The following is a 10,802-nucleotide window of genomic DNA, read 5'->3' as shown; positions in this document are numbered from 1 at the left end:
CAATACCTTCGAATATAATAGTGATTAAGAAAAACGCTGGGAATAGCAGAAAAGATGAGAAAAACCAAATAATCTTAGCGGATTGGTACCACATTAACGAATCCTGGCAAAAGCGAAGGCGAAGCGAAAACTCTCATCGTAACGTGTCCTGGTTATCCATTAACGTACTTGGAAACAGTATTGAAAGGCACAGTATCAGAGGAATTTTCTACGTTTGGATCAACCGTGAACATTATACAGTTTGGAGGTGAAGATTACGAGTATGACCGTGGCCACACTCAATTTCCTTTAATCGTTCTGAAAAACAGCGTAGGAAACTTCCCTCGCTCCTACGAGGTACGATAGGATTCGATCTCCTTGTACACGCACCGCATACACGAGCAAGCGGTCGAAAATCAATGAGGTCCCATACTAATGGATAGAGTGCTGAGGTAACCGGAGCGTGTACGTCCAAACGTCCCTCCCGTAGGAATAAAGGAGGTTCCCACGTCGTTTTTCAGGACGATTATGGGAAAGTGAGTGTGGCCACTCTCAAGCTCGTAACCCACACCCAACCGAATTCTAAAGCGTCCACGAGAGATCCAAAAATTGAAAAATTCGTCATATTTTGCCGCCTTTAAGCATAGGCTAAAAAAGTTCTCAAGTGAAATTCTGTTGATATCAGTGAACAACTATAATTGATCATGAAATGATGTAGCGGAACCACTACGAATTTCTTTTTGCTCTGGAGCTGTTTTCAACTCCAGTATGATGCTAAAATTAGCTATTCTCACTCTTATTCCTTACGGTGAAAACTTAATACGGTTGAGATATGGATGCGAAAGAAAAGAGAGTCCTTCCAAACCGGACAGACGATCTACAAAGGCGGTGTAGTATTTTTTTGTTTGGATTTGGTAATCAAATTTAATAATATCAAAATGTTCATTTTTTTAATGATTACACTAGATTCGGTAGCTATTTTAAGAGGGTAATTCCTAGTAATTAATGGCAATATTTCTGGACGTGTAAGAACTGCATGACTTGCATAGTTTTAACAAAAGTTATTCAAATATTATAAAAAAAAGATGCTGTCGTAGAGCAAGTCGTAAAAGACTGTATATAGCCGGATAGATTAAATGCCTAAAAGAGGCATGCAATTTTTGACAACAACTTTTATTCTCATCATGCTGAAGTCTTGAACAGGTCAGATCGGATTCAGATGGGATGTCAACTCTGCCGAGTCATTGAACACCGGCGAATTGATGGATTTTGTGCGAACTTTTGCCGTGGATTAAGAAGGCTGGGCACAGCTTTGTTTAAAGCAAATACGCCTTGGCAAAGTGGCAGCATTTGCTCTAGGGAACAATATCAGCACTTCGACTACGTGTAATCTAATTCTACAAGGTTTTTCCTAGTCGAAAAACAGGAAAACTCTCCCAAATTTGAAGTAAACGTGTAAGTAAAATTTACAGCCTTCAAATAAATATTGCATGATAAAACCGAATAAAACGGTTTTGAAATTTAGATCATTTCATTTGGCACAAATCGTCTAGAAAAAAAGTACTTTCGAATATAATGCAGATTAAGAAAAACGCTAGGAAGATGAAAAAAATCAACTAGTCTCAGTTATAAGTGATTTTATTTTGCTTAGAATGACAACAATGAACATATTTTTTTAAAAACCGCTTTTATTCTATCACTAAACCTTAAACATGGCTTGTCAGTGGATAGAAAAAGAATTTTTACAGGGTAATCGTTGAATAACTGCTTATTGTTGTAATTGTTCTTATTTGCTCCTGGTTTCCATCTGATAGCTGACTTTTTTGAGAAACTTTCGCGCGAAGTGACACGATCGGGCCATTTTTGAGTGCCATCATCGGCGGACTAATCCTAAGTCACGATAATTCTACGCTTTGTATGAGTGTGCAGTAAAAGCTGGGTTGCACAGACTGAATTGAACACGACATCTGAAGGGGCACGTTTTTGAAAGGAATTGAAATAATTTAAATTTAGAGACGAGGTCTCGTTTATGAAGATCTTCGAAAATGTCAAGATCAGACCTACATGGGCTAAAACTATCAAAGGATTACAGTCTAGTAAACACGTGCAGCATCCTAATAATAAAGAAACAGAGGCTCCCGTTAATCATTAGCATCTGTTTAAATAATGGAATAAAGCAGAGCTGTAATTTGCATCTCCAAAAGAAAAAAGAAAGCGAACGCCTCTTAAAGAGGTTGAGTTCAAGTTCAGCAGGAACAAGTGGCTGTTTAACGGAAGTTGATATCAAATTTTTATCGGCAGCGAAAGCCAGTTTCTGTTTCGGAGTTTAAACGGTATTTTTTTGACAATTTTTGGGGCATTCGAAGTTTCTCATGGAATTGTGAGTAAGTGGAACCCTCTACTATGCAATATTTTATTGAGATATGTAGTTCATATGGCTAAGCCATACTTTGTGGGTGTTTCTTCCGGTAATTCTTAGGTAGTTTGAAAAAATTTCCGAAAAATCATCGAAAAATTTCCTAAAAACTATCGAGATATCTGTCAATATGTAAAATCAAAGATCTGCTCCCGCAAATCGTCAAATATGAAATGGATAATTACAAGTGGAATCAGTGAAATGGAGCATGAGAAAAAAGTGTAGATCCAGGATTTCCATCCTTTTTTTCTTTCTTCTTTGCAAAAGTTGTAGCATTAAATATGATTCGTAGTGTAGGGCATATAATAGTACATATAAACATATAGTATAATATTCAGATAGGTTTTCATAAATTTCTCAATGAGGAATTTCACTGATATATTCGTAACATTAAAAATTTACAAACAACAATAAAATGCAAAAGATGTTTTTATATTTTCAAACGTTTTTGTGTGTCCTTGCCGTGGGAGAAGCTTTTCAAATAATCAAAACTCACAGAGAATCCGTGAAAATGTGAGGAAGTGTGTATAATAGGCAACATGTTGAGTGTAAGCCTCTGCGTAGGAGGCGCATAAGCACCGGAAGCGGAATTCCTCCAAGAACGCATCGCAGGAGCCAGCAGGAAGATGAATATTGTTAAGAGTGCAAAGATAACCGTCATACAGTAATCACTAGTCATACAGTAATCAGTAATCGTCATACAATGTCCACCAGCCGAGAAAAAGCAATTATTAGAACGAAATCAATAATCAACATCAATATCAGCAATGAAATCCAAGAGAAATGACTATTTTTTCTAATAGACAGCTGTTACGTTATATCCGACTCCTCGAACAAACTACAACACATCCTGATCCTACCATGGCCTCCCGTATTCCAAAAGTTCGGTTTACTCCAAATATCCCCGTGTCTGCTCTTTTTCTGCTTCAATAGCTGATCGGAACAGAGAACAACTCATTCTAACATGAAGTAAACAAATAAAAGAAATTTATAGTTTTTGAAGCATAAAATAATACAGCCTAATAAAAACAAAATAAACAAAAAATACTAAGCATATCTTTTCAGTGGACTAATCAATATGGACCTTCTGAAGAATGTTTATCTGAGATGTGTCAAGTAGTTGTTTAATAAAGAATTATTAAAGAATTGAGAAGAAGAGGGAATGAGAATAAAGAAATAAAAAAATTCAGATTAGAATTTTGTGGGTGAAAATCTAAAAATTCGAGTCTTAGTACAAGTGATCTACGAAAGGCAGTACGTAGCTGTGTAGTGTCTGATCGTTGATTAAGGATTTTAAACTTGGATCAGTTTTTCGAAAATGGTGCTCGAAGCTGTGAAATTTTATACGCCATTGTTGGACGCAAATAAAAATGTAATTTTTTTAACCTAACAATGTATTAGTAGTAAAAGACGGGGATTTTGAGTTCCGAAGTAAAAGAAGTCTCTACCGATTAATTTTAAGATTCAAAAATTTTCTTCAAAAGAAAAAGAACACAAGCCCTATACCTATGATGTTGAGCTCGTCATGAGAACATCAACGTTCAAAATAGCTGGATTAAACCTTCTTCCTCATAGTGATTTCTGACTAATTCCTTATTTCTTAAAAGTGATCCCTAAACTTCTCGAATAGCATATTTTGATATTTGAAGTACAATCAATCATGACGATATGAAAATTCTAAAAGTCAAGTTATTTAACTGATGTTCTGCATTCAGCAATCAGCACTGATACAGACCTCAAATGAGGATTTTGAATTTGTTTGAAACGTTACAGGACTAAGAAGGAAAGAGGGATAATGCCGCAATAATTTGGAATGAATTAATCAGTAAATTGGAATTATGAGACGAACCTCTTATCCCTCTTCATTCTCAATTTTTGATTGCTTTCTAGTCTGGTACAAACACCGTTTTCTGTTTAATTTCGTTCCGATAGCGAAATATCACGTAGAATAAGTATAGAAGACTTAGAAATACGTTTAGAACACTTGCCAATAAACACATTTATCGTTTCGCGATCACAGCGAACTTTGAGGAAAATTCAGTGGATTTCAATTAGGAGAGTGGATAAAATGGTGCAGACTATCTGTTTTTATTTACGTTACGGTAGATACATTATGTGGTAAATTTTTGAGAGAAATTGTACTGATTAAAATGTTTTCCATTACTTCATCCTGATCAAATGAAGATTTAATGAATGATTGACTGTCTGTCTGACCTCTGAGTCGAAGCGGAATTCCTAGGAATAAAATTCCATTGTGAACAGCTCAATCAGCGACCATTTTGATAGATTTTCAAAGAATGGAAAATTTGACATTCGAAATGGCGTTTTCGTCATTGTTAGAAATTCGTAGCGAAAAAAAAAGAGAAACTCCAAGAAAGTTCAACCTAACAACACTGGATAGGATCTGTAGATAAAAAAAATAGAAATAAAAACAAAAAAAGTCACGGGGAAATCCTAGACAAATGGTCTTTCATTTGAAAGTAGAGCATTTGTAGTTTCAAATAGCAATGGCTCGGAATTGCCGTAGGCCAACCAAGCCTTTCATTTCTTTGAGTTGATAATTTGGTCCCAGAATTGCTTGCTACAACTCCCTTACTCACTTACCAACTAATCTTCTCGAAAAACAAAAACATTGAATTGGTACATCGGTTGGGCCTGTAAGTCATTGGGCAGGGGTTCATGTACCTCTACGATTTTGATTTGAAGTTGTCCAGAAGGAATTGATCACTGCCGAACATTTCAGCTTCGACTTTTTATTTCAGACTTAAAATTTCATTGCCTATAGCAAAAAAATGTAAAACAAAATAGTTTCATTTTTTTGCTATAGGCTCTAGGCTCCATTCCTTGGTCGCTTCCTAGAGTGGCTACGATTGAGTTCTATTTAGGCGACTGTAACCCATAACTCAAAAGTAGCTCGACCTGCACTAAACAACTTTTTTTCTCTAATGTACACCTTTGCAAGAAACTGAGTGAGACCATGTGTGGTCGTTGCCATGATGCCGGTAGTAACATTCCAGGAGATAAACACTTCCACAACTCTGAGGATCTAAGCATGTCCAGGCTTAAATATGTTTCGGCATAATCTTCCCACAGTATTCCAATATGGTTTCTAACTAAAAATAAATTCAGTGAACGACTTGAAATTAATCACTACTTTGTGATTCAAATCCATAATCGTCACCGGTACAAACTCCGTTCCCATTTTCTTTGAAGTTTTGTCGGAGGCTGTACTATTAATGCACGTGGTGTGATTTTTGTGGTCGTCACCAGACATTAATGGAAGTTAATTTTGCTGTGAGATTAGAGATTTACAGCTGGAAACTTGGGGATTCACTGTTAATCCTCTGACCATGGGTAGTATCGTAAGCTTCGAAGAATCCCCATGGCAACAGCACGACTTCATCAATCTTAACAATCAAAGCTTTCAAGCATTCTTTGCATGCACAATCTCATATTATTCGAAACTTTGCTCCAATGCAAACTATGCTGCTCTCATCAAATTTTCGTCCTTTATGATTCTTATACAGCTTGTCAAGTTTTTATAACATTATTGAAAGCCGATGTTAATTTAATCACTTGTGAAGGAATTCGTGGAAAGTAGAGAATCTCAGAATGAACATAAGATTAAATCCACTGTCAGAAGTGACACATAAGAACATCTAACGTAGAAAACTATCAGTTCTGTTTTTTTCGAGTTTCACCATGTATCAGCTGTTGTTTGAAGGTTTCTCTCTTTACGCCGGACCTTTAAAGGTATCACCCCACGAATCTGAGGTGGTACGGATTTCAGGTGGAGTATTCGTATACTCCATCGTAGATTATGGAGAGTGGTGTGATTCCGTCCATTTCTTCCCAACTGCCGTAAAGAACGGTCCGAAAGATGCGGCGCGTGCACAAGGTTGGCGCGCTCCAATCGACCTCATTGTAGGAAATACTGCGCCGGAACGCTCGAAGCCGTATCTTCCGGGCCGTTTTCTACGGCAATTAGGAAGAAATGAACAGAATCACCTTTCTCTCAATAATCTACAATTCCGTATACGAAAACTCCACTGGAACTCCGTACCACTCCAGATTCGTGGGGTGATGCCTTTAAACGAGTTTGTAAAAAAAAGTGGCCATCTGGCCGGCAGTCTTCAAGCAGTAAGTTTCCAACTATTTCCGTTGAAATGAAACATGTGTCCAAGTTGCCTTATCTTTCTTTTCTTTTGGGAAGTGCATCGACATTTCCGATCTCCGATCGTTGACGTAGGACAGACCTTCGAATCTCTTCCTTCATTAGCATAAAGTGAGACACTCATAGCATCATTTTTTGATAGAGTGTTCGATGGTGTTGACTGCATTTTCTTCCTGATTGCGATGAGCCCAGGTTTATGAAGCTTAAGCCAAAGTAGGAAAGGCGGTGTTAGTAAAGAGATGAAGCCCAAGCTGAATGTTTTGGTCTTCTTCGCTACATCCTCGGTGCTCTGAGACGCTCGCAAAACTCCTGCTTTCACCTGTGATCAGGTCTTCCCCTTGTCAAGTTGAAGACTGATATTTGTAATTTTCTATCCAGCCAGCGTTCGTTACCGTTGCTGAAACTCGCGATTTTAATACGGTGTCATCAGCAAAACGAAGATGGTGTAACAACCGGACACAAATTTTCACTTCTATGCTATCCTATGTCAGTTTTCTCAATGGATTCTCGAGAATACCGTAAATTACTTTGGAGGACAGTATGCCACTCCTCTTGTTGTGGTCGTGAAGTCTTTATATTATTCTAGAAGTTGCTTTGTGTAGTAACTGTGTTAATTGTGAAACGTTTTAATTGTGCAATACTTCAGTTTCCGCCTCTGTTACGACTGAATCAAAGCTTTTCTTATGTCGATAAAAGTGAGATACAGCTATTGGATCTTTTTTCTCAACGTTTCTTGCTCTGCTGTCTTTGATCTATTACTTTCCTAATTCTGTCTAAAATCACTCTCGCAAAAGACGTGTGAATGATAGACAAACAGATTCAGCGATATCGTGGGAATCCTCTTGCTCATATAACACGACGGTTTGGAGGTCTTTCATCTGTTGAGGGTCATTCCGACAAAAAATTCACGAAGATCAGCGCCAAGGTGTTGAGTAAGACTGGATGTAGGTTCTTAAATTGTAGAACTTCGACACATGATTAAATTGTAGAGGTTCGACACATGATGACATGTCGAACTTTGGAAAAAAGGACATCTGGAATGACATGGCCACTTTCCCATTTCTTGCAGTTGGCGCAGTGGCAAGTGGACGTGGCTCTCAAAGAGATTTGTCTCCTGATTGGCAAATTTTCAACTGGTATCGCGGACCAAAGGCGACGTTGCACCTGCCCTGCGACGCAAGCGTATTCAGGGGATGGACTTCCTGTTTCTGCTGTGCCAGGTTCGGCTCATAATAGTACTGTATCCCACGTCGTTCCGGCCAAAAGTCTGCAATCAAGAGACTGGGAGGTGCAAGGGAGGCGAGAAGGATCGCCTAAAACAACTAAGCTCCCCTTGTCCACTCCAGGAGAACGCAACGTTTTACCAAAAACTCATGGGACTAGGAGCTTGCAACTTGCCTTCGAGTTTTTAATTATTATGCAAAACACAGTAATGGAAAAGAGTTTCCTGATTCCGGAAGAAAGCCTGGCGCCAGGAAAGAAGAGGTTGCAGGAGTTATGCAGGCTACCGAAACGGAAAAGGACTAGCGTGAGGAACTGCACTTGTAACGCCCGTTCGCTTGCATCAGATGCGGCCATTGAAGGTCTGATGATGCTAGTTAGGAAGTTTAAGTACAACGTCATCGGGCTGACCGAGACGAGGCGACACCACTCACTAAACGCCGTGTATGACAGTGGAGAAGAACTGTTCTTAGAAACATGCGACAGTAGAGGAGTTGGTGGAGTTGATGTCCTTGTCAACACGAATATGGCAGTAAACATAGACTCTTTTGAACAAATTACAACCCGAATCGGACGTTTACGGATGAGAAGATGTGTTCCAACGCCAACTTTGACAATCCTCGTCGGTTACGCTCCAACATCAAGCTACGGAGAAGAAGTCGAAGCTTTCTCTGGACCTGGAGAAGTTCTACAAAAAAGATCATACCTTCTACAGAGTAATGATTGTTGATTTCAGCGCAAAAATTGACCCTGAAGAACGCCTCAAGAACTCCACATCGGAAACTATGGCATTCAGCGTAATGAGCAAGGAGAGGCATTCCGAGTTCATCATGGCGACTAAGACCATCCATGGGACTCGCAATTCCAGAAGCCCTCCTCTCTGGACATGGGAGTCTCCCGATGGAGGGTGCCATAGTGAAATTGACGACGTTATCGCCAGTAAAAGGTTCTGCCTGACGGATGTCGCTGTTGTACCAAAGTTTTACGCGAGATCGGACCATTGCCTTCTTCGAAGAAGATTTTCTTTCACACGGAAAGGGGAAGTAACCACGAAGTTCACAAAAGGAACTCCTAGAATCAGAACGACTGGGGACTCTTCGCTTTCGTCGCTTTTTGGGAAGATACTGTCATGGACAACATCGACGACAAATATAAATAGCGCGACTTTACGAACAAAGCGAAGTGTTTTAAAACCACCAAAAGACACTTGTCTACGTAAACGCTAGAGTTGATTCGCCACCATAGAGCTGCACGAGCTGCATGCAACCAAGAACTCGCTTCCGAGCTTCAAGACTTTGCAGAGAGGCGATAAAAGACGACCTCGAAAGAAGATCTCGAGAAAAGAACGGAAGTGTTGGCTGGAGCTGCAGAGGCCGGACAGAGAAAACCCCACGCCCGTCGGAATTTCACCAATCATAGAACAGTAATGATTGCTCTTCGGACCCCACATAGAACAGCCAGAGCATCGAGAAGGGGGATGCGAAAACTCATTCACGACCTTCTCGATGCTATTCAGATCTCTTCGACGGCCACGTCCACTTGACTCCTCCCCATCTGAGGGAAGATGGACATGTCATAGTACGTGAAGAATCGTGCTTTTACCCTGAACATCTGAAGTACTAGCCCTCATCAACACATTGGCGAGGGTCTTCACTCGTTATCTGTCGGAATGCAAGGCTCCTAAGCACTGGAAAGCCAGCAAGACCGTGCTGTTGTAAAAGGAGGGAGACCCACAAGACATCGGCTACTATCGCCCAATCTGCTTATTGTCTATCATCTACAAGTTTTTCAGAAGAGTAATCCTAAACAGGATAGAAAGAACGTTAGTTAAGGACAGCCATGCGAACAAACAGGGCTTCGAAAAGGATTCAGTACGATTGACCACATACACAAAACAAAGGTTTCAAAACTCATAGAAGTATCGCGAGAGTACAAGATGTCGCAGTGTCTCACTTCCATCGATTTGAAGAAGGCTTTTGAAGAGAGAATATTTGAAGAATCACATTTTCACCCAAAATAATCAGTGCCACTATCGAGAACACAATGCGTGGATTGGAAGGGGTTACATGGAAGTGAGAGTTGACGACGAGCATTTACATCAACATAGTTTCGCTGATGACACCGTTTTTGTAACATCAAGCATCAATCAATCGGAACGGGTGCCGGCCGAATTTGATGAAACTTGTGAAAGGATTGATCTTCAGCTGAACCTAGACAAGACGTTGTTTATGAGGAACGGATGTGGTTCTGCCCCATTCACGCTCAGCGAAACGAATATATCCGAGTGCTCCAGTTATGTATATCTAGGTCGGGGAATCAATATAGTGAACGATCTGACCTCCGACCTAGGAAAGCAAGTTGGGGATCAAAACCATCGAGGATATAGCGAAGAGAACCAAAAATATCCGTCTCCGTAGTCACCTATTTAACACACCGTTTTTCCTGCTTTGATCTAAGCTTCAAAAACGTGGGCGTTTCGGAAGCAGGAGGAACATGAGATCATAGTCACTGAATGCGGAATTGAAAGGATGATGCTAAGAATGACCCGCTTTATGCAAGTAAAAGAAGGGATTCGGAGTTCGCTTCTCCGTCACCGATCAGAGATGCTGCCGCAGACGCCAAGGAAAGCAAAATTATGCGAGTCGGATACGTGATGCGTTTCAACAACAATCGTTGGACGAGAGCCGTAGGCGACTAGATACCACGCGACATCAAACGCACGGAAGGAAGACCGCCAACACGATGGTCAGACCTCTTTACGAAATCCTCCAAGGGAAAATACGACGTTTTTTGAGTCCCTCGCGAGAAGAGATGCCATTGGGCAACACTTGCGCGCTCGGGACAAATGAATATATTACTGGGGCCCGCTCGAGCAACGTTAGCACTGGTGATACAAGTGATAGCGAATGCTCTTTTCTACCTCATTAACGTCAGCAAGTACACTGTTGACAAGATGTGAAGATGTCTTACAAATTGATCATATTCGTAGTCGATGTTGTCCATTGCAATATG

General features: G+C 40.2%; 2 protein-coding genes across 2 annotated transcripts; both read left to right on the top strand.

Moving 5' to 3' along the window:
- Nucleotides 1-7,569: 7,569 nt before the first annotated feature.
- Nucleotides 7,570-8,520, top strand: RB195_000741 (uncharacterized protein; the record flags this gene model as incomplete). The annotated part of the gene is made up of 1 exon (XM_064197237.1): nt 7,570-8,520. The coding sequence occupies one exon, from the start codon at nt 7,570-7,572 to the stop codon at nt 8,518-8,520; it is 951 nt and encodes a 316-aa protein (XP_064053118.1).
- A 1,336-nt stretch (nt 8,521-9,856) lies between these two features.
- On the top strand, nt 9,857-10,207 carry RB195_000740 (uncharacterized protein; the record flags this gene model as incomplete). The annotated part of the gene is made up of 1 exon (XM_064197236.1): nt 9,857-10,207. One exon carries the CDS (start codon nt 9,857-9,859, stop codon nt 10,205-10,207), a length of 351 nt encoding a protein of 116 aa, XP_064053117.1.
- Nucleotides 10,208-10,802: the final 595 nt, after the last annotated feature.

Source organism: Necator americanus, chromosome IV (assembly GCF_031761385.1).
Source record: "Necator americanus strain Aroian chromosome IV, whole genome shotgun sequence".
NCBI classification, from domain to species: Eukaryota; Metazoa; Nematoda; class Chromadorea; order Rhabditida; family Ancylostomatidae; genus Necator; species Necator americanus.
Note: the sequence above shows the minus strand (reverse complement) of the source record. Positions and strands in the feature narration are given on the sequence as shown.